The following is a 24,687-nucleotide window of genomic DNA, read 5'->3' on the forward strand; positions in this document are numbered from 1 at the left end:
TTGCTTTATCTAATGTTTTTCCACAAGTGTTTTATAAAATGTCTTGATCTATGACTTTCTTTGCTCTGTGTTTATAAAAAAGCTTCATAAACCTTTTGCTGCATTGAGACTTGGAATTTGTGGTGATCTGAATTCATGATCCTAGGCCATGGTCACTCATATTTGACTCCAGAATAAACTATTTTTATATCCTTTGAGGTGAGAGTTGTGTTTTCTTGTTGACACTTCTCATATTTTCATTTCTCTTTTAATGTATAAGAAAATATGCAATTTTAGAAATACCATTTTGTTGGCTTTCTTAGCAGAATATTTCTAAGTTTTTATTTCTCCACAAAATGGAAGTGAATGCCTCCTACTGCTTCCTTTGGGTACATGATAACTTTGTGTCTTTGTTTGTTAGGGTTTCTTGCTGCAGTGAAACACCATGACCAAAAGCAAGTCAGGGAGGAAAGGGTTTATTCAGCTTATACTTCCACATTGCTGTTGGTCACCAAAGAAAGTCAAGACAGGAACTCAACCAGGGCAGGAACCTGGAAGCAGGAGCTGGTGCAGAGGGCATGGAGGGGTGCTGCTTGCTGGCTTGCTTCCCATGGCTTGCTCAAACTGCTTTCTTATAGAACCCAGGGATGGTTGGGCTGGGCCCTCCCCCATCAATCACCAATTAGGAATATGCTTTACATATAAACCTTATGGAGGCATTTTCTCAGCTGAGGTTCCCTCCTTTCAGGTAACTCTAGTTGGTGTGTCAAGTTGACAAAAGACCAGCCAGCATACTGTTAGCTAAATTATATTGAAAGTATAATATGAAATTTTATGTCTTAAATTATTAATTTCTGACTTATATTTTAGAAATTTTGGTTAGTTTTTTTAAAATTATTAGTTCTTTGATAATTTTCAACAATGGAGTTTTATTATGATTCATACCTTCCTCAAATCCTCTCAGATTCATCCCATCCTAATTTGAGATCTCATTTTTTTTAAGCCCATCAAATACAGTTTGTGTTGCCCATATACTCTTGGATATATGGCTTTCCCCTGGAGAAGGTTTACTACCAAGAGCTACACGTTAAGAAGAGCGATCCCCCCTCCCTCTCCCAGGAGCTATCAGTTGCCAGTAGATCCTTAGCTGTGGGTGATACTTTCTACCCACCTCCCTTTTCATGCTGGGATTTTATCTGACTTGAGCTTATGTGGGTTTTGTATATGTTATGGCTACTACTGTGAGTTACTTTGTAGAGCTGCCCTCCTATGTCAGTAGGATACTGTTTCCTTGTAGGTATTCATTGCCTTTGGCTCTTATAATCTTTCCACCTCCCTGTGCTTCAGTGATCCCTGAGCCTTGAGAAGAGGGGCTGAGATAAAGATGTCTCACATTGACTGAGTACTCTGTAGTTTCTTCTTATCTGCAAGTTGACCACTTGTGGGTCTCTAAGTTAGTTAACAAAAAGAGGCTTCTCAGATGAGGGTTGAGAGAGGAACTGGTCTATGGCATAGCAGTAAATCATAAGGAGTGGTTTACTACTATGTCTGTTTAGCACAGTAATGATAGTGGGCTGTCCCTTAGGACAGGTTCTTGGCCCTGGTAATGATGCCAGATAGGGTTCAACATGTGAAGTGGGCCTTAAATGGAACCTGAAAGTGGTTGGTTACTCCCATGGCACTCATACCACTGTTGCACCAGTGAGTTTATCTTGCCATACTGGTTGTTATTGGAGCCCTCAGAGTTCACAACTGGGTAAGATTAGTGGTAGCATGGATAGCACTTTGAGCACTATGAAGGTTAGTCAGTAGGAATGAAGCTTCCAGGTCTATACCTTGATTTCTCCGGCTTCTGACTCAAATATATGGAGTCTTCAGCGATTGAATCTTTCCATTACATTCTGGAGGATAACAAAGAGTAGTTGCAGTTGCCTCTAATGTTTGGAGGACTTCGGGACCCCACTGGCTAACAACAACAATGGTAACCTATTCCTGGCAGTGGGCTTTATATTTGATAGCCTGTGATGTCTAGTAAGGGCCTTGTTGTCCCATTGTAGGGTAACTTCATTTCAACTTTTTATATAACTGTTAGGCTTTTGATCCCAAATACTTGAGAGGCTGATGCAAGAGGATAGCAATTTCAAGGCCCTACCTAGGGCATAGAGTATGTCCAGTGTAGGCAACTTAATGATCTCCTGTCTCAGAATGATAACAAATTATGGGGGAGGCTGTTCCTGGGGTGTGTGGCTGAAGCACATGTCTCACAGGCAAGGCTCAAGGTTCAGTCCTGCTACAGAAAAATGAATAAACATTTTTTTAAAAAGTTGTTGATGTGTTGAAAAAGTGCAGTCCTCAGACACATCTATTCTCCTTGAAGCATTATGTGTCATATCTTTTTTTTTTTAATACTCTCATCCATAGGGAATATCAGGACTTTCTTTTCTGTTACCTTTTTTCTTAGTGAATAATATAAGGTCTTTATTATTATTAATCATGAAGAAGTCATTTTAAAATTTCCTAAATGGTGATACTTTCCCCAAGCCAAATGGTAATTTGGTTTCCTAGATTATTGTCAATGCCCCTTGTAGACCCCTGATAAGGGCCATACAAGGGCATTTGTGAATTATCTCTCACCTACTCACCATTTGGTTAGTCCTAGCAATGGCCCTTCTTGGGCCAGAAAAGGAAGCTTTTTATTTGTACCCCTTCTCCCTCCACCTGCCACCCCCCCCACACAAAGAGGGCAATGGTTGCTTTGATTTCCAGATATGGATCCTTCCCTTCCCCAGATTGTTTCTGAACCTGTTTTATGTTTTCTAATTTTCTATTGTAGAAGATGATCATTTCCTTGTGTCTTTCTTTCTGCCAACCTTTCAATTGTTTAATGATATTACTCTTACTGTATTTTATAGATGTTTTCTTTTGTTTGACTTTTAATTTTCGTTATTGAATAATGTTATCTGCAGAAGATAAGGATTTTTATCTAATTTAGTTCAGATCCTTACAGCATCTGCTGTCTAAAGCAGGCAGAGAAACTGTATTTATAAAGTTTTGTGGGCTCACAGGATTTTTCCAGGGATATGTAGTTGGGATTAACTTGTGTCATACAGTGTGCATGTCCCCATAGTCTTTAAGAGAGTGGGCTGACTTGAGGAAATATTGCTTGTAAGAAGTCATCAAGGTCCCTGAAGTGCTGTTAGTGATGGGAAGCAGCATACTTGAACTCTTCTATTAAACCTTCCATCTAATCCCTAAGTGCTAACTGCTCAGTCTCCGTTTTAAGGACAATCTTTCAGCAGCACTTCCTCAGTATTTTTAGAAGTTAGAGGGTGAGGCTTCCTATAAGCAATGTTAAAATGAAGAAAAAGGAATATAATACTTAGAATCCTTCACAGTCTAATAGGGAGAAAAGACCCAATCAACAATTCACACAATACTAATGAGTAATGATCAGAGATTTAGCACTGTCTACCACTCTTAAAGACCTTAGGAGGAAGGGCAGCAGAGGGAGAATTGGGTGTACTCTGGGTCTAGCCAAGGATGGTGGTGAGTCCCAAGGGCATTGAGATGGGATGGGAGGATGGGCTGAGGTGTGCAGGACTGACAGATTAGGTGTACCCCAGAGAGACCAGAATGGGTAAAGAAGGTATGGGCAGCCTCCCTTGGTCCCAGCCAAGTCCCTGTAAGGTCATTGGGGAGTCAAAAAGGAATGCAGATGACCTTGGGGGGGGGGGGAGTGGCCAAGGAGGGCAGCAAGGAAGAACTAGGGGAAACCTGTGTCAATGCCACTTGATGGCCCAGCCCCAAGGGCGTGCAGCTGGCTAGGAGGAGGGGTGAGGCAGGCAGTGGGGGCAGCCCTCTCCTTTCTTGCATCTAAGGGAACACCTGGGCTGGAGCTCTTGTGTGCTGCCGAGGAAACCTGACTTGCACTGCCCAACAGACGAGGGTCCACCACTGTAGAGTGAATCGTTTGAATGTGACTTTCATGATATTGTGAAGCATAAAGATCTAGAGATGGTGACAGCATAGGGGAGATGTCTGTCAAATACAAAGTTTGGGGCGAACAGAGTTCCTGGTGCTTTGTTTTATTCATTATTTACTACTCTGAAGTAGCATACATTTTTTAAAAGGGGGTTTGGGTGTAACTCAGTGGTTAGAGTTCTTGCCCAGAGTACATAGGGCCCCCATAGGTTTTGATTTCCAGCACCCAAACTCCCACCCCTAAAGGACTGTGTCTCATTTACCCTTTTAAGGGCATGTTTGTATGGAGTGTATTTAGAGGTATGGGAAGCTAGAAAAATAGTTGCTCCCTCCCCTACAAAGATGTTTTGATGAAGGGAGGAGATCAAGTTCTCCTGTCATTGATTGCTGGCTTCAGCAGCTCGCTCTCTCTGCTCCCCCGCTGCCCTTCCTCCTAGTTCACTTCCTGAGACCTTCTCAGAAGTGTGCAAGTTACTCACCACTGACAAAGACCTTTTTTCTTTTGCTTTTATTTCTAGAGCACAGAAGCCAAAAAACATTGCTGGTATTTTGAAGGCCTCTACCCTACATACTATATGTAAGTATTGTGCTTTCCTGTTGATCTGACTGGGCTCATTTTTTTTTTCTCCTCTGGGAGGAGTTTCTTTAATAGGTACAGGATCATTGGATAGGGAAAGCCCAGGTATGGCCCAGCCTGCCCCCCATCCTCTGCAAGGTTTTATACCTGCTTTTGCTCATGGACAGCAGGTCACCAGGGCCATTCAGCCTGGTCAGATGAGTTAACCTAAGAATATGACATTCTGCATGCTCTGTTTTGCTAGCAATTAGTTCCTGTAGGATTGGTGAAAAACAGGAAGATGTCTGTAGAAGACAGACATGGTGTTGGCTTGTATAAATTTTCTTAGACAAAGAGAACAAAGATTTTTTTTAGGAGTGTTAGGAACAGACTTATGACCCTGAGCTTGAGAAGAAAGGGCCTTAACTTGGTTGCTACGCCTGTGTGTGTGTGTGTGTGTGTGTGTGTGTGTGTGTGTGTGTGTGTGTGTGAGAGAGAGAGACAGAGAGACAGAGAGACAGAGAGACAGAGAGACAGAAAGAGAGAGAATGAATTTGAGATTTTACAATTTTTTAATATTCCTCCAAGATAGATACAGTCATGGCCTTGGCTCAAATGGGTTGTACTCCATCTTGTATACCAGTTGGGCTCACTGTAATTAAATCACTGTTACTTTTTCTCTGATTTATAGCATTTTTCACTATTGTCTGATGTTAGTTACTAACTATATAGAGCCAGCTGCCCTTTTAAGGTAGGTGGCTAGTCGCTTCCAGTTACTGGCTACTATTTTTAATTATGCTTTGAGGTTCCATAGGTTTGAGGTTGAATAAGCCAGACAAATTTCCCTAAAAGCTTTGTTATTTGAGTGTCAAATTTCATCAGATATGAGAATTTTCAAAAATGCACATAAATTACTGTAGCAGAAACATTGTATATATGAGGTATTTGGACATGTGAAGTAATTAAACAGGAAATATATAATATAGTCACCTCTGTATCATGGGTTTTGTAATCCTTAGAACATATCTTAATAATGTAAAATTGTGCCTATATGAAATGTTCAGACTTTGAAATTTCATCACTGTTTTCTAAACAATACAAGTGCTATCCAAGTACCATTTATATTGTGTTAGGTATAAGCAATCTAGAGATGATTCAACATTTACTGGGGATATATGAAGGCTATATGCAAATGCTAGTTCATTTTATAAAAAATTTGATCATCCTTACATTTTGGCATCCAAGGGGGCCATGGACTGAGTCTTTTCAGATAATTGAGGACAATATAATAATAAAGATTATTTCTCAATTATTTCCCGACCACACTTTTCCTACCTGTCCTTCTTGGAGTGCAATGTGGGGCAAGGAATGTTGCTGTGGAGCATAGAAAGTTGCCAGTGTCTTTTGTTGGTTTTCTGCTAACAAAAAGGGATCCTTCACTGCCTGCTTTGAGTGGAGGGTATTCAAGTGCAGTTGGTAGTGCAGTCAGGAAGGAAAGAAAGCCTTTGCAGCGAGAAAAAGACAAAACCTATTGGGAAAATTAGGCAGCCACATCAGGACTTTGTCTTGTACTGAAGAGCTGTTATGTTGAAAACAGTACTTACAGGATAAATGAGGAGATTAAAATATTTGGTACTTCTCAGAATAAAACATTTCTCTTGCTGGACATTGTTGCCTTTATTCAGCTTCCTGCATTAATGTATATTAACAACTGCTTCTTTCATGTGGCCTTTGAAAACATGTTTTCCCCCTTGTTTTGTTGATCAGCTTTTTCAAAAGTTGGTAGTAGCTACTATTGTATTTACTTGTTAGTTTATTCTTAATCCATTGGCATATTCACTAGTAATTTCTGAGTGTTCTTGCAGAGTGGTATCCTGCTCTTGTCCTTTCCTCTCCATTCTCAGCTTGTGGTAGAAGTAACGGTCTGGAATCCTCAGTTGCTCTGTTCTGAAAGTTGAGATAGTAATGATTAGAATGTTGAATTGAGTGCTTAATAGAAGCTAGGTGATTTCTCTTACCTACTCTGTAAATTAATTTGTGTAGTTTCACAACCTCCCCTGAAAACCCAGAGCTGCCACCCCTCTGCCTCTGCTCTTCCTGTCTCTCTCCTGACTCTACCTGGAAACAGCTCACCTTGGTACTTGTTGGCACAATGACTCCACCTGAAAACAGCCCTTCTTGGTGCCTGTTGGAACCAGTGCCAAGACTCTTTTTTTCAGGATTTTCTCTAGTCCGCTTCTCACATCTTTCTAAATTTTCATGTCCCTTGTTTTCTGCTTAAAACCATCCAGAGCAAAGTTCAACACTTTAGCCAACTTTAAAATAGTGGTTTTCTCTTTCTTTTGAGGGCCATGAGGGTAGTGACTTGAATACTGGCAGTGTCTGTGCCATGCCCCTAGCACACTCCTGCAGCATTTGCCAGTCTCTTCCTTCCAGTCCTCGATACCCATGGGCATCTTTGGATGACTCCCCAGACCCCTGCTTAGTACCCTTCTTCTCTGTGAAGACTTCTGTGATGCTGTCCTTCTCAACAGCCGGAAATTGCATGCCTCCATTTTGTGCTGGTGTAGCATCTTGACTAGTTCTTCCTGATGCACTACCAACTGTACCTTATATCCACTGCATGCTTCCAGGAAGTGGCCAGAGATTATACAGTCCTTACGCATAGACAGAGTAGAGGAATTAGACCACACAAGCAAAGAAAATAAAAAAATTAAAAAAGAAAACAGAATTAAAAACTACAGGAAATGAAACTTTCAGGGACTGTGGCACATTATTGAAAAGACTCAATCTTCAAATTATAGACAGAGAAGAAGGAGAAGAATTCCAGGTTAATGGAATAGATTAGATATTCAACAGAGTCACAGAAGAAAGTTTCCCCAAATAAAGACAAACTCATATAAAGAGGCACACATAACACTAAATAGATAGGACCAGAAAAAACATCCCTATGTCATATAATAGTTAAAACACTAAATATATAGTACAAAGAAAGAATGTTGAAAACTACAAGAGATAAAAGACAAATCGCATATAAAGAAAACCCATCAAAATAATAGCTGATTCCTCAGTGGAAATTTTAAAAGCCAGGATGACCCAGAGCAATGTATTCTAAGTTCTAAAAGACCATGGCCAACCTAGACTATTGTACCCAACAAAACTACTGGCCGTATTTGAAAAATGAGGAGAAAAATGTCCATGATAACAACAGGCTAAAATAATTCATGTCCATCAAACCAGCACTACAAAAAATACTGGAAGCAATGCTTCATATGGAAGCTATGAATAAGAATGAGTAGCCAAGGGGTTACCAAAGAAACCACATGAAGCTGTAATGACTGGCACTCAAATATGGTTAAGAACACAGCAGCAACAACAACAGCAAAACCAATAAAATCACAGTAGTCATGTACACAGTTCAGTAATTATTGTGGGAATATTTCCAGAACAACAAGCACTTGGACACCATTGAGAGTAGAAGAGACAGGATGCACTCACTGGTGGCCTGAAGCCAGGAGAGCTCCTGAAATGCCTTGGTCCCAGGCCCAGTTTGCATTCTCATTTTATACACGCTACACGGTGTGGTGAGCAAGCAAGTGAGATTTTACAGAAGCAAGTGAGATTTTACAGAAGTAAGTGAGATTTTACAGGAGCATGTATGGCAGTCAGCTTTTTGGTTTTTTTAAAAGGTATCTGGTATAGTTGAATGGTATAAGTTTTGGTGGTCAGGCCATTAAGGGCAACAAACTATTGTGTTTTAGATATTTCTCTAAGTCATTTTGTTACAGGTAGCAAAATAAAGTCATGCTTGGAAATGAACAGTACAAACAATGCTTTAAGTAAATCTAATAATTGATCTTTTCTACCTTATTCTACTTCATAATAACATTAAATATTAATGGCCTAAACACCCAATTAAGAAGACACAGGTTAGTTGAGTGAATTACAAAACAAACTCCCATCTTTCCATCGCTTACAAGAAACTCAGCTTTAAGGCTGGGCAGTAGTGGCACACGCCTTTAATCCCAGCACTCAGGAGGCAGAGCCAGGCAGATCTCTGTGAGTTCGAAGCCAGCCTGGGCTACCAAGTGAGTTCCAGGAAAGGCACAAAGCTACACAGAGAAACCGAGTCTCAGGGGGGCAGGGAGGGAGGGGAGAAGAAAGAGAAAAAAAAGAAACTCAGCTTTAAAGATAAGCATCACTTAAATTGAAAGGATAGAAGTTTTGTTTTTTTTTTTCCAAATAAATGGGTCCAGGAATCACGGAAGTCTCAAGAACCTAATAACTGACAAAATAAATTTTAAATTAAAACTAATCAGAAGAGCTAAAGAAAGGCACTTCATCCTTATCAGTAGAACAGTTAACTAAAAGGCATTGATGTTTTAAAGAGTATATGCACCAAACTCTGGAACAGCCAATTTCATAAACAACATATTACTGCACTTCAAGACACTGACTAATGTTAACTCCTTAATAATAGGTGATTTCAATACCTCTGTGTCTCTATTAAAAGATCACTTAGAGAGAAAATATCAGAAAAACATTAGAAGTAATTGATATCAATCATATGGACCAGGCAGATATTTGCAAAGAACTCCACCTAAACACCAAAGGATACACATTCTATTCAGCAGCCCATGGAAGCTTCTCTAAAATAGATTACATACTGGGACACAAAACAAATCTTATAATTAGAAAAGTTGAAATAACATTGTGTATCCTATTGACTAATCTCTGGTAATTACAAACACTCATTAAGACTAAACATCTTACTACTGAATAATGGATGTGTCAAAGAAGAAATCAAGAAAGAAAAGTTTTCCTGGAACTAAATGAAAATGAAAACACAACAAAACAAAACCCTTGGGACACATTGAAAAGCAGTCCTGAGAGTTATAGCTCTCAGCTTCTACACTGAAAAATCAGAGCACAAGTAAATGATTTAATACAAATACAAAATTTGGACAGAAAAGAAGAAACCAATTTCAAATCCAGTATTTGAGAAGAAGTAGTAAAAAACACAGCAAAAATTAATGAAATAGGAACAAAGAAAATAGTACAAAGAATCAATGAATCTAAGGCTTGCTTCTTTGAGAAGATAAACAAGATTGACAGACTGTTGGCCTAGGTAACCCAAAGAAAGAAAGGCTAAACTTAGCAGAATCAGAAATTAACAGGGAAGCATCACAACTAATACCAAAGAAATTCAGAATATTACAAAGGAATTCTTTAAAACCATAGATACCATTAAGTTACAAAATCTAAAAGAAATGGAAAAAAATTCTAGACTCATCAAAATCACCAAAGTTAAAATGAGAGAAACAACCTAAACAGCTCTATAACAAATACAAAGATTGAAACAGTAATAGAAGACTTCCAACTAAAAAAAAGCTCAGACCCAAACAAATTCATAGAGAATTATATCAGACTTTCCAAAATCTCCAGCCAGTATTTCTTAAATCATTCAAACAAATAGAAATGGAAGGTCACTCCCACATTCCTTCTACAAATCAAGTAACATGTTAATACCAAAGCCAGTTAAAAACACATCACAACCCCAAAACTCCAAGTCATAATTTCCTGAGGAACACAGATGCAAAAATTCTTAACAAAATATTTGTAAGCCAAATACAGGAATGTATCGAAAAGATCATCCACTGTCATCTAGTTGCCTTTATTCGGGATATTCAGGGATGGTTTGACACATGTAAGTTAATAAATGCAATAAATTTTTTACAGATAAAATCCACATGATCGTTTCTGTAGATGCAATAAGAACTTTCGGCAAAATTCAACATAGCTTTGTAATTGAAGCCTAGAGAGTGTAAGACTGGAGGGAATATACTTTAACATATTCACAGCCAATATTTATACAAAATGGAAAAAAAATACAAACTCCAAGCAACCCCATTAAAATCAGGAAGAAGACAGGCTGTTCACTATTGCCATTCCTTTACAGTAAAATTGCACTCGTACTAGAGCAGTCAGAAGAAAATCAAAGGGATAAAAGTAAGTAAAATTATTCCTATTTACAGAGGATGTTATACATAAGAGATCCCCAAAATTACAACAGAGAGAACTTCTAGAAATGATAACAACTTCAGCAAAGTGGCAGAATTCATAATCAGCTTATAAAAACTAGCACTAGAAAGAGATCATAGGAACATTTCCATTCAAAGCAATTAGTAATAAATTCATCCAAGGAGGTAAAAGACCTACAATTAAAACTACATCTCTGAGAAAATTGAGGAAGACATGAGAAAATAAAGATCTCCCATGTTCTTTAAAATTAATATAAAAAATAACCATTCTAAAAGAAGCAACTTGCAGATTCAATGCAATCCCAGCCAAAACCCCACAACATATTTCACAGAGACAGGCAAAAATATCCTAAAACTTGCATGGAACCACAAAAGTCCCTGGGTAGCGAAAGAAACCCTGAGCCAAAGAAAGAACAGTGCCAGAAAGATTACCACTTGAAATTTGTGGTGTATGTTGCTTCGCTACAGTAATAAAAAGCATGATACTGGCACAAAAACGGTCATGTAGACCAATAGAAGCAATAGCAGAACCAATAAACATGAGTGCACACAACTACCACGCTCTGATACTTGACAAAGATGCCCAAAGCATACACAGCTTCAACTAATGGTGCTGGGCAAACCCGATGTCCACATGTAGAAAAATGAAATTAGACCCATGTCTTCTGACCTGTACAGAAATTAACTCCAAATAGATCAGTGACTTTGGTGTTAATCCCAGAACACTGAAACTGCTAGAAGAAAATGCTTACAGTACCCTACAAGATTTAGGTGTGGGAAAGGATTTTCCAAATTGGACTCCATTTGTCAAGGATTTAAGGCTAACAAATGACAAGTAGAACCTCATAAAAAGAAAAAGCTTCCGTACAGCAAAGGAAACATCAGTTGAGTTAAGAAGAAGCCCACAGAATGGGAGAGAATCTTTGCTAGGTATATATCTGACAGTGGGTTAATATTCAGAATATACAATAAAGAACTCAAAAAATGAAGAATCAAAACAAATGACATACTTGAAAAATGGGCTATTTCTGCCACCCATGAGGCTTGAGTCTGGCTAGGCCAGTGAGGGAATGCAGAAAAGACAGAAAAATGTACTGAAAAGCCAGGGTCGGGCAAGCTGTTCAAACTCTGATGAAATTCTGCAACTTATAACATCAGTGCATTTATTATGTGCAGCATAAGGGGAGGGGCTTTCTGGTTTCGACATGAATTCTCCATAGGTGAGCAGGCTCAGGCTGCAGTCATCCTGGAGAAAGAAGCTACACTTGCTAGTGTTTGTCCACACTGGTCAGTTGTTTGCAAATACTCATTCTGAACCTGACTCCCCAGGAAAAGTTTGCCAGTTTCCCATGGGTCCAGTTCTGGGGTCCTTGGTATGGTCAGCTCATGTCAAACAGTACACATTTAGTCAGAACTTCACTGGGTCAGTAGTTCATAGGCTGTGTATGGATCTGAGCAAAAGTTCTACAAGAAGAAATAAAAATGTCCAAAAATACCTTTAAACATTTTTAAAATCCTAAGCATTCAGGAAAATAACCTTGACTTTTCATCTTACCCAAATCAGAATGGGTAGGGTGATCAAGAAATAACTAACAGCAAATGCTGGTGAGGGTATGGGGGAAGGATAGTAAGTTCCAGAGTATCAGAATGCCTCCTGGGAGGTTGTGTCTTTTACGTGTGACAGGCTAGCTGTGCCCAAGAAATCTGAACCATATGGTTTCCTAAGTAAGACCTGCATAATGATGACACTACTTGACATACTGACATGGATGGGGAAACCTCACAAGGCCCCGATCTAGATGAAGAGCTACAAGAATGAATGACTACAGAGAGAGGGAGAATAGTCTTTGCCAAGGTTGAGCACTCCAATTTATTATCTAAAGCCAAGTGGTTATCTCTAAAAATGTATACATACACACACACACACACACACACACACACACACACACACACACACATAAATATATACTTGTGCCTTACTTAGGATTTCTGTTGCTGTTAAGAGACACCATGACCACAGTACCCCCCCCTTTTTTTCATTTTTCTTTCTTAAGAAATTCTCTACTCCACATACTATCCACAGATCCCTCCTCCTCCCTTCTCTCACCCCCCAGCCCTCTTTCCCAAGCTATCCAGCATCCCCACATCCCCCAAATTGAGGTCTCCCATGGGGAGTCGGCAGAGCCTAGCACACTGAGCCTAGATAAGTCCAAGACCCTTCCCACTGCACAAAGGCTGTGCAAGGTATCACACCACAGGCACTGGATTCCAGAAGCCTGCCCATAGGTCTCCCTGCTTGGGTGCACCCCAAACAGTTCAAGCCAAACAACTGTCTTCCGTATCCAGAGGACCTAGTCCAGTCCCATGGGGGCTCCACAGCCTCCAGTCCACAGTTAATGGGCTTCCACTAGTGTGGCCGGTCATTTCTGCCCATTCTCCCATCATGATCTCGACGTCCCTCGCCTGCAGTATCTCTCCTCTCTCTCATCAATTGGATTCCTGGAGCTCAGTCTGATGCATGGCCGTAGATCTCTGTATCTGCCTCCATCAGTCACTGGACAAAGGTTCTATGATGACAGCTAGGTTACTTGCTAGGCTGGTCACCAGAGTAGACCAGTCTAGGCACCCTCTGGACCACTGCCAGCAGACTAAGGTGGGGTCAATCTTGTGGATTCCTGAGAGCATCCCCAGCACCCTGCCTCTTCTTATTCCCATGGTGTCCTCATCTATCATGGTATCTTCCTCCCTGCCCTCCCACTCTGTCCCTATTCCAGCTTGATCCTCCCATTCCCCTATGTTCTCATCCCCCACTCTTCACCCTCTGCCACCACCACCCCACCCAGTCCACTCATGTAGATCTCATCTGCTTCTCCTTCATACGGTCATGCATGTGACCCCAAAATGGCAATCTTACCAAAAGCAATATACAGATTCAATGCAATCCCCATCAAAATCCCAACACAATTCTTCACAGACTTGGAAAGAACAATACTTAACTTTATATGGAAAAACAAAAAACCTAGGATAGCTAAAAGAATCCTGTATAATAAAGCAACCTCTGGAGGCATCATGATCCCTGACCTCAAGCTCTACTATAGAACTATAGTAATAAAAACAGCTTGGTACTGGCATAAAAACTGACATGTGGACCATTGGAATCAAATTGAAGACCCTAACATTAATCAGCACACCTATATACATATGATTTTCAACAAAGAAGCCAAAACTCTACAATGGAAAAAAGAAAGCATCTTCAACAAATGGTGCTGGCATAACTGGATGTCAACATGCAGAAGATTGCAAATAGATCCATATCTGTCACCCTGCACAAAACTCAAGTCCAAGTGGATCAAAGATCTCAACATAAATCCAGTTACACTGAACTTGATAGAAGAGAAAGTAGGAAGTAGTCTGGAACAAATTGGCACAAGAGACCACTTCCTAAATATAACACCAGTAGCACAGACACTGAGAGTGACAATAAATGGGACCTCCTGAAACTGAGAAGCTTTTGTAGAGCAAAGAACACGGTCAATAAAACCAAACGACAGCCTACAGAATGGGAAAAGATCTTCACCAACCCCACATCTGACAGAGGGCTGATCTCCAAAATATATAAAGAACTCAAAAAGCTAAACATCAAAGTCCTGAACAATCCAATTAAAAAATGGGCTACAGAGCTTAACAGAGAATTCTCAATAGAAGAATCTCAAATGACTGAAAGGCATTTAAGGAATTGCTCGACATCCTTAGTCATCAGGGAAATGCAAATCAAAACAACTCTGAGATGCCACCTTACACCTGTCAGAATGGCTAAGATAAAAAACACTGAATACAGCTTATGTTGGAGAGGATGTGGAGCAAGGGGAACAATCCTCCACTGTTGGTGGGAATGTAAACTTGTACAGCCACTCTGGAAATCAGTATGGCAGTTTCTCAGAAAATTGGGAATAAGTCTTCCTCAAGACCCAGTTATACCACTCTTGGGCATATACCCAAGGAATGCTCAATCTTACCACAAGGACACATGCTCAACTATGTTCATATCAGCATAGCAAGAACCTGGAAATAACCTAGATGCCCCTCAACTGAAGAATGGATAAAGAAAATATGGCACATATACACAATAGAGTACTACTCAGCAGTAAAAAAAAGATATCATGAAATTTGCAGGCAAATGGATGGAACTAGAAAATATCATCTTGAGTGAGGTGATCCAGACTCAGAAGGACAAACATAGTATGTACTCACTCATAAGTGGATACTAAATGTGAGGGAAGGGACGGCCAGACTGCAACCCACAACTCCAGAGAGGCTAGCTAACAGGGAAAGACCACAATAACTCTTATAAAGGAAAACATTTAATTGGAGCTGGCTCACAGTTCAGAAGTTTAGTCTGTTATCATGGTGGGCAGCATGGCAGCATGCAGGCATACATGATGCTGAAGAGGTAGCTAAGAGTTGAACCTTTAGGCAGCAGGAAGAGAGTGAAACACTGGGCCTGGCTTGAGCATCTGAGACTTCAAAGCCCACCCCCATACTTCCTCTAACAAGGCCACACCTACTACAATAGGGCCACACCTCATAATAGTGCCACTCCCTTTGTGCCTGGGGGCATTTTTATTCAAGCCACCACATACATATATATGAGTAACAACAGTTATTACAGGAAACTTTTTACAGGCCATGAATTTAGGGGAGGTTGTGGGAGAGCATGGAAGGAGTTGAAGGGAAGAGAGGGAAAATAATGTAAATGAAACATAAATGAAATTAAAAAAAATTATTACAAAGTGAGAAATTGAGTGCCTGAATTATATGTGTTTATGATTAACTGAGACACCAATGATGCATTGGTGTCACATTAAGGTAAGAAAACAAAACGCTTCCCCTTGGAATCACTTAACCAAGAGCAAGTCTAGATTTGAATTCTCTACTTCATGTTCCTTGTGTCTTCCATCCTTCGTCTCTCTATGTCTTCTGTCTGTATATGTGTGTCTGTCCCTAACAAAGGGCTCCACTCTGTTTTTTTGAACAGCACATAAAGCATCACATGTGGAAGGAATGGAATACTTTCGGGAGATTTTTGAGTTTTTATAAAGGATTCAGTCTCTTGATTCCAATGGATCCCTACTGACCCAGATAACAAACATCATTGTTTATCAACCCGTAACCATAAATGGATGATTTTAACTTTTATGGTTGATTTTAGGAAGTTGCTTTCAACTTCTGTATTTGCTGCTTTCTGCAAAGGATATCCATGCCTTGTCTGGGTCAGGGGCATGGGAGAGTACATAGTTTAAGATTACAGCCATGCATTAGCTTAGGTTGTGAACGTTGGTTACATGGGGAATCCAAGGCAAATAAGGTTAGTTGGTACATTGTTCTCTTAAAGGCAAATTAGTTTGAGTATACAGCAGGAGATAGATCTAAATCTTAGTGTATTATTAATTCGGCTATGAGGTCCAGCAAAAGTTTCAGTCTCTTAAAATGTAAGAGATATTTCATAATAATCTATCACCACAGTTGAGAAAAAAAACGATAATTTAAGAAAAGTGAGAGAAATTTCCCAGGATGAGAGAGGTCTCAAAGGGAGGGCAAAGCCATTGCATTCATTTTTATGGCCATGGGAGAAAGTGGAGAAAGGCTGATATAGTCTTTGTTGAAATTGATTCATTCTCTGGGGATCATGAGCTAAGCTAATGGATCACCCACATGATTTATGCCTATCCCCCTGGCCCAGGCAGGGAAATGATCACACTGTTTATGTACTGCCCACCCAAGAAGCCTTTTAAGTTCTCCTATTCAAGTTTGTTCACTACCTGGCTAGTGATTGAGTGTCTTCTTAACTGAACACGAATGACTTAAAATAGTAAGTAACCAACCCCGTGGTCATTTAAGTTCTGGCAGGTAGAAAAGATTTTACCCCAAAGACAGCACTCGACTCACCTCTGTTCTCTGAGAACGCTGAGGAAACCTTAAGGTCAATGCAATAACAGACCACTGGATGTTCAGCCATTGCTCTGGACCTTAAGAACCTCCAGAGGCCTTCTCCATGTTTGAGTCACATCTCTGGCTGCCATATTGATGGGGCAGAGTGACAGAAGGGCTCTGGGTTCTGGTTCAGATGTAAATGTACTTAAAGGGAGGAGTGTGAAGATGCCTCTTTGGAAACAAGTCCTTAAGGAAGGGAACCTGTACACTGAGTGGCTGAGGAAGAGGACAGAAGGGAATATAGGATAAAGATAAAAGTCAGACAGGCTCATCTCTGACTTGTCTAGCACCTGACGGAACCCACTCTTCCAAGTACTGCTGTCCTCTGTCACTGTTGACCAGGCCATGTAAAAGCCACAGTTCCCAACTCCCCTGTTGCACAGAAACTTCTTTTCAAGAACTTAGTTGCCCTGTGACAGGAACAGTGCTGTGTGAGTAAATTGCCATTTCTGGGTATCATATTGCATTGAATAGCTTTTCCTGGAGAGACGTGAACTCACCCCAGTTAGGATGGTAACAGCCAACCAAAGAAACTGTTTTGTTCAAGAATAGCTTAGTGAGCCAGTGAGTCTTTTTGGCTTCTTACAGGAATACCAGGGACTCCAAGGTAGTGGTGCCATGGAAAAGCCTACCTCAGCTTGGGGATGACTCCTTGCATCTCTGGGGCTCCCTAAGTGGGTTGAAGGCAGCTTGACCTGTACGCCTTTCCTGCAGCAACTGTTTCATGGTGTATAGCCTTGAGAATATTGTAGGCTTTAGTCCCACTTCTCCCTGTAAGAGGGAGTCTTTTAGTTGGGAAGCTGCAGCACAGCTGGCCAGGAGCCCGGGAGCAAGGTAGGCTGAGCCCCACTTCTTCCCTGTAAGAGGGAGTCTTTTAGTTGGGAAGCTGCAGCACAGCTGGCCAGGATCCCGGGAGCAAGGTTTCTGAGTCAGTGCCCAGTGGAGTCCCTTACCTGTGGTCTCTAGTGGGAGTACCAGTGTGAGATCCAGACACAGGGTCCAACTGCCTCTCACGGCAGCTCCAGTGTGACACGGGGCCTGACGCTTATGTGTCTTTGCTCACTTGAATAAGAAATGGCCTCCATAGGCTCATGAATTTGGACTCTTGGTTCTAGTTGCTGGCCCTATGTGCATGTTGTGGAATTTAGGAGGTGTAACCTTGTGGAGAAAGTCTGGCATTGGGGGTGAGCTTTGAGGGTTGATAGCCTGGACCTACTTCCTGTTTTCTTTGCTTCCTATGAGTGGATGACATTGTGATCAGCCAGCTCTTGCCTCTATCTCCATGCTATCACTGCCTATTGCCATGGCTTCCTCACTGTGATGAACTTTATCCTTCTGGAACAAGAAGCTAAGTAAACCCTTTCTTTTTTAAGTTGTCTTCGGTCATGGTATTTTATTGCAGTCACAGAAAAGTAACGAAAACAGTCTCGCCTCACTCTGGAGATGTGTAAAGAGGAGGAGGGTGTGGAGAAAAGCTCTTGTTCCAATGTGATCCCCAGCACCTACTACCCCTTGCTTTCTAAAACCCCATTCTTTTCTGTGGTTGAACAGACAGCTGAGCACAGCCTTTGATTGCCAGCCTGGGTATAGGGAGCCTGCTCTGGAGGGAGAATGCTTATAGGTTACCTGTCTGTGCTGTTCTCTTAAACCATCTTCATAGACTGAGAGAGCAGTGCAGATAAGGATTAAGCTGAGCAAATAAGTCAGGCATCAACCTAAACTCCAATTCCTAGATAGGATTGGTCTCCCTTTCATAGCTCACTGCCAAATTTATATTACTCCATTTGTATTCTGTGTGCTGTGTGATTTCAGTGGTTATAAATTTGTTATCAAATTAAAATTGCCAAATTCACATTACCCCATTTGTATTCTGCGTGATTTCAATGGTTATAAACTTGTTATGAAATTAAAATAGTACAAGGTTCTGGGAGGATTTCTACTTTTCCATTTTCCATACTACCGTGCTGTTCTGACAGGGTGCATATTTCTTAATCTTAACCATATCTTAATCAGAATCTTACTGAATCAGAAACTAGAAAGACTGTCTCCAAAGACAGACCTGAATCAAACTGATTTTAAATGAACAGCAATTTACTAAAATGAAAAAAAGAAAAATCTAGATCCCAGGAACACAGTGTAGACTTTCAAAAACTCTGTAGAGTTAGTGAGACTCAGCAGGGATATGAAGACCCTCTGGTCCATCCTATGCTAGCCACCTCAACCCTGTTATAGACGTGTTATTCAGAAGATACCAAGTATGAGAAAATAAGCTCGTTTCAATCCATCTGGATTGCTAATTTTGTGACTTACAGTATGTATGATACTTTCCCTCACACTGGAAATAAAAGTATAATTTCTTCAAGTAAATGCTACAAACCACCTTAAATGCAAGCATTTTGGGCGTATTCAAATTTAAGAAGGTGCTTGCTGGTAATAAATAGATCTCCCAAGAAAGGGCTGGCATGTAGTTGTCTCTCCTTGAAGCCATCCTGTTGGCATTGACCTTGGATATATTGATCAGATGGGAGTTAAATGACCATCATAGTATGTCTCAACAGACAAGCACACTTACAGGGAAACCAAGACAGACCAGGAAGGAAGGTTCTGACCTACAATCAACTGATGTTGATAGAAAAAGAATCAAATGTATCCTCAATCTATAATGCTTTTGACCAGATAATAAGATATATAAAAGTTCTGGTGCCTTGTGTTTGTAGAGATGAAAATTATTTTAAAATGTATGATGTTACATATACACAGATATACACTATGAAATGATCTGAATGTCTGTTCCATGGGCTACAGTGCATCCATATTCATCTGGAACTCATCAAATTGTGTAAATCAAATCAGAAATTCAGCTCTTTGTATATCAGTTATACCTCAGTATTTTTTTCTAAACTGATCAGAATAACAAAATAGCTTTCCCCATCCACCTGGACTCCACACTCCCCACCCCAACACATACCTGCTAGGTGTATGAAATTCATACAGGTTAAAAGCTCCAAGTTTAGGTCTTTGGTTCTCAGTCCTGACTATACTAAGATTGTCTGAGGAGTGACTCCTAAACAGGAGCTGCCAGTGTTGAGAACCATTGCTTCTCACAAAACTATAGCACCGGAAGCAGGAGACCCACCTGACCACCTCCTCCCTACGAGAGTTATACCCACAAGTAAAGGGTTCTACATGGGTGGGACTTACTGCCACCTTATTCAAATGAGAAGTACTTTTCTAGGGTAGGAAAACACCCTAAGAGAAAGGCTGGAGATGTAATCCTTAAGATTGTGCTGGAAGGGCCCTGTAAATAATTATGTTGCATCAAACATGAAAGAGCTTGTTATAGGAAGACCAAATTGGAGGTTAATGGTAGACATACCTACCACTGTGTCAGAACTAACATCCTGTGACTAATAGATAAAGCCCTTTCAATTTCATTAACTTAGCTGACTTAGCTTTCTCCAACCCAAAAGCTAAGAATGTCATCAGATAGGCATCTTAGGCTTGTGAAAAGCTTCCCCTGTCCCCCCCGCTGTAACCACCTCTCGGATGTACTCATGTCATGAAACTGCTTCTGAGTTGGAACATAGGCTAAGCTTAAATCTGTGTTCTTGGGCCATGTTCAGTCAAAATGGCTCCAGAATAAACTCTTTCATATTCCCTTTAAGATGAGAGCTGTGGTTTTTGTGTTGAGTCGATGAGAGGTTCTTTACCATGTGTTACATTGATAAAGATGTTCACAGGGTGTGTGGAAATGGGAACAAACTGGGATTCTCCCTGATGAGGGGAAGTCAAGATTGTGCCCAACTTGGGCATGGTCTCCCAGGGAGGGGAAGAATTATAGTTAGGAGAGTTGTATTAAGAGGTCTAGACATCGAGTGAAAATATTCAATACTACAGAGAAACAAAGCCAAAAAGAAACAACAACAACAACAATAAAAAAAACCAACCCTTCTGTTCTGACAAACTCAGAAATGAAGAGAATGGTCTGTGGAGACTTAATGCTGTATTCAGGGAAAGGATTTCATTTTCTTTTTTAATAAGTTTTGGAGTGTCATGATGTTGCCAAAACTGAACTAGAAATCCTGGACTTAATCATTCTTCTGTCTTGGGCTCCTAACTTAGTTGGCACCACAGACATGCTACTTTCCTTTGCTGAGAATTAGGTATTAAATCAAATAGTACTTAAAGGATAAAATTATACAGTTTAATTATTAGACATATTTTGTTGTCTAACATTGCCCCATGATGATAGTTTACAGATCTCGACATCTGTAAACCTTGCACCCTGCACTCATGTTATTGCTTTACCACATTCAGAGTTAATTTCCTACATATCATTTTAACTAATTACTATTTAACATCTGCCTGGGGTTGGCTTACTGTAACAAGTTTGGGTTGGTTTTAAACAGCAAAAATTTATATTTCTGTTATTCCTGAGCCTAGAACTCCATGATGGTACCAGCTGACTCAGTGTGGTTTGTAGAGAGCACAGAGAAAAAGCAAGCTGTCCCCGCCTGGCCCTGTAAAGGCACTAATTTCGTTCCCGAGAGCTTCACTTTAATGACCTGATAACTTGCCAAAGGCTGCCTTCAAATGCCATCCCATTTGGGATTAGCATTTCTGAATATGGATTTTGTGGCAGATGCAGGGGAGTGGAACAAGTCCATCTAGTCTATCACAATAACCAAAAGGAAAAGGAATGTTTTTTTTTTTTTTCTTGAGACGTCTACTGATATAGTACTGGATGATTTAGAACTCACTAAGTAGACCAGGCTATCTAAGAAATCACAGGATCTCCCAGCTTCTGCCTCCTAAGTGCTGGTATTAAAGGCTTGGACCACCACACCAAGCTCAAAAGGAAATATTTATATGCCAGTATTTTGCTATTTTCAAACCAGAAATATTTGTATTTTATTGACACTGAGCATTCCCTAACCTGATATGTCCACCTGTTCTATTCTTGGGATTTGTAGAATAAATGTGTCTAAAGGAGAGACCTTCTTCACTTCTGGATGGTGGTAATAATGACAAGTGCTTATTCTTATCTTTAAAACCTTGGCAGAAGGACCATGTCATTTTTTGAATTATTTAACTGTTGTTGGCACACACTGTAAACTCATGGCTCACAAGCACCCAGACTTATTCTTCCTTTCACATTTTGCACCCTAAGGACTACATCATTTATCATTCATCCAGAGAGAGAGAAACTTAGACACTGTGGTTATCTTTGGAACATACTGAATTACAGATTAACTCCTGCTCAGGGTGATGTGTCCTGTTCTCCGACCTTATCTACATTTGGATCCCAGAATGCAGTGAGAAGCCCTTGGCTAACAGAAAGCAATTTCAGTCATCCACTCTTGCCAAACAGAAGCTCCAGGCCCATATAATTAGAAGTGCTGACCAGTGAGTTCGGGCTAGAATGGCGTCCTTTCCTGCTGCCAGTCTGAGAATTTGTATCTGGTCCACGGTAGAACGAGACGGAAAATCCCCTCTGTTATCACCATCTGCTCTGTACCCAGTTTAGTAGTCATGACTTCCTTTGGAACATAAATGCTTTTTTCAGGCCTGGGGTACTTGAAGTGTGTTAGATGATGGGCTTATTCAGTATCCTATACCACCCAGAAATATTTTCTACTTTTAACTAAGCTCAAGGTTGTAGTTAACGTTTTGTTTATAGTGGCCTCTATTTGAAATAGCAGCAGGGTATGCCTACTTCTCCAGTACACCATCAACATTATTGGAAGAAAGCAGTAGAAGGAACAGGGGTGAGAGTGTTAACCTCTGGGTGGTGGTGTGTTCCTTTCGGTGGAAAACATTTGACAGCATCTGACACTGAGAGTCAGACCAGAGCTGCAGAGGAGTCTAAGGATGCTTAAGAATGAATGGGTGTCGAGCAGAAGAGGCCATAGTGAATGCCTTGTGTTTTGAGAGAAGAAAACAGACAGACATTTGACAGTATGTATTTGCTGTTTCCAAACTGAAAACTTAACTTGGGCTTGGATGTTGAGTCTTGCTAAAAAGAAGAATCTGAATTAAGATTCACAACTCACTATGCTCATGATGTCCTGGATAGATGTTTTCAGACTTAGTGGTGTGTGTGTGTGTGTTGTTATAACAACAAATGCAGGTAATAGTTACCTCTGTAATTAAATATTAAATATATAAGAGCTCCCAGAATTCCAGGCAAGGAAGTCTAAATATGTGCATAAGCTAGTCTATCTTCCCACTTCCTCTTATAGGGTGTCAAGGCCTAGGTTGAGTGGCTGTTTCCTTATGAGGGTAACAGTGAAACGGAAACATTGTAACAAACATGGGGGGGGGACTGCTCCTACATTTCCCACCTTTTATAGGGTTCTTTAGGGTTAAGAAAATATTAGGAAGAGAGACCTAGCCAACGAGAAGACAGAAACACAGGATAGCTTCAGAGGGTTTGGATCAATACCCAATAGACCCTTCTGCCTCTTCAAACGGGCTTTTTATAACAATGCCAAGGGGTGGGGCAAAAGACCTCCCTCTTACTAGATCAAAGCACACCGCACAGCCAAGTGTAGACCCTTCCAAACACCTAGTAACCATGCCCGTGGTGGTCAAATCATCCCCTTATGCAGCCTTGCTGGGTAAAGCAAGCTCCGATTCTTGGACCCTGAGTAAGTTCTCACTAGGAAACCTCTGTGGGTTGCTACTAGGAAACCTCTGTGGGTTGCTACACAAATGCAGTTCTTGAAAGACAATCTGATTATCAAATGTATCAGTGTATACCTATCACGTATAAAGTTACGGATTGAATGGACTCCATCAGCAAGGTGTCAACAGAATGAGATTTTCCTTCTGGTTTATTGTTGCCACATACACAAATTCTCTGATTGGCAGGAGAGAACAACAGCTTCTGTGAGGGCTGAGGGAAAACCCAGAGGAGGAAACTCAGAGACGCCATGTTGCCAGTGTGGCACAAGAATGGTTCTGAAGAGCACCACCTGCTCCTCCACAGCCCTGTGCTGTCAGGACAGAAAACTGCTCATCTGTAGCAGGTGAACAGAGTGTTCCCACTAACAGCACCATAAGAATTAGACCTTGTAAAACTGATCATTGTGGGATATCATGTAGTACAACTGGAGGCAAAAAGTGACCATCTGGCCAACTTTGTTTAACCCTAGAAGGTGTGAGAAACCAAAAGATCTTAGCTTGGGACTACTGGTAGTATAAAGTTACCTCAGAGCCCAGAGGCCAGGACTTGGGGCCACCCAGCACTGCTCAGGGGGTGTCAGAAGCCAGTTTTGGACACAGTAGCACTTTCAGCATATTCAGGCTTTTGTTTTTGTTTGTTTGTTTGTTTGTTTGTTTGTGATGTTCCCAAAAGTTGCTCTGAAAAATACAATTTATGTTACAGCCTATTGAATACATATTTGTATACGACAAAAGTCTGTTTCAGAAAATATTTTTTATAAAAGAAGACATCTGACCTTTTCAAATCAGTTTTTACCTTCATAACGTTAGCAGTAATCACAGAGACTTCAGCAGCTGGGAAAGATTTCATGGAAGTGCATTGTGGGTTCTCCCCAAACCAACACCACCCCTGTGCCTGTGTCACCAGTCATCACATAGCTGCAGTACTTTCATTATTGTTATGCGCTAACTATAGAAGGCATTAGTTATAAGTGCTGCTGTCTTCTCTGCGGATCTTTGTAGCCAATACATAGTTACAGGTTGGTATCAAAGAGCGGTTTCTGATTCCTGCTATGGGCTCAGCTCGAGGACCCCCTGCCCTTGGCATACAGGTTATTGTGCGCCTTCATGTTATCTCTTCAGTTTCCAAGCAGAAGGGCTAAGAACAAAGGGGTAAATCAGGTGGGACCAGGGAAGGTGCCCCATTGTTAGTGCTGCCTTCAAAGTGATGGTGTTCCGGAAACTGCTAACCTCCTGCCTGTACTTTTCTTGTTGTGGTGGAAAAAACAACAACAACAAAACCAACCTGGCAGAAGCACTCCAGTAAGGAAGGGTTCGGTTTTGCCTTTCTGTATCCATCATGTGAGAAGTCACAGCAGGGAGCATGGCTGGAGCTGTGGCAGTAGGGATGCAGCTGGTCCAGTTGGCGCCTGCATTCAGGAAGTAGAGGACGTGAATGTAGGCGCTCCACTC

The 24,687-nt window shown here is 40.8% G+C and overlaps 1 protein-coding gene and 1 long non-coding RNA gene across 2 annotated transcripts in view; one reads left to right on the plus strand and one right to left on the minus strand.

The window, feature by feature from the left end:
* The window catches only part of Vopp1 (VOPP1 WW domain binding protein), an 88,291-nt gene that overhangs the window by 38,514 nt on the left and 25,090 nt on the right, over positions 1 to 24,687 (plus strand). Inside the window, exon 2 of the mRNA XM_036182234.1 lies at positions 4,479 to 4,537. Coding sequence (XP_036038127.1) covers positions 4,479 to 4,537 — 59 coding nt within the window. The remainder of the gene's footprint in view (positions 1 to 4,478; positions 4,538 to 24,687) is intronic.
* On the minus strand, positions 5,104 to 24,671 carry LOC118580480. The gene is made up of 3 exons (XR_004944534.1): positions 24,521 to 24,671; positions 23,761 to 23,913; positions 5,104 to 6,463 (listed from the first exon to the last, which is right to left on the minus strand). It is a non-coding gene; the product is annotated as an uncharacterized LOC118580480 (long non-coding RNA).

Source organism: Onychomys torridus, chromosome 3 (genome assembly GCF_903995425.1).
Source record: "Onychomys torridus chromosome 3, mOncTor1.1, whole genome shotgun sequence".
Lineage (NCBI taxonomy): Eukaryota > Metazoa > Chordata > Mammalia > Rodentia > Cricetidae > Onychomys > Onychomys torridus.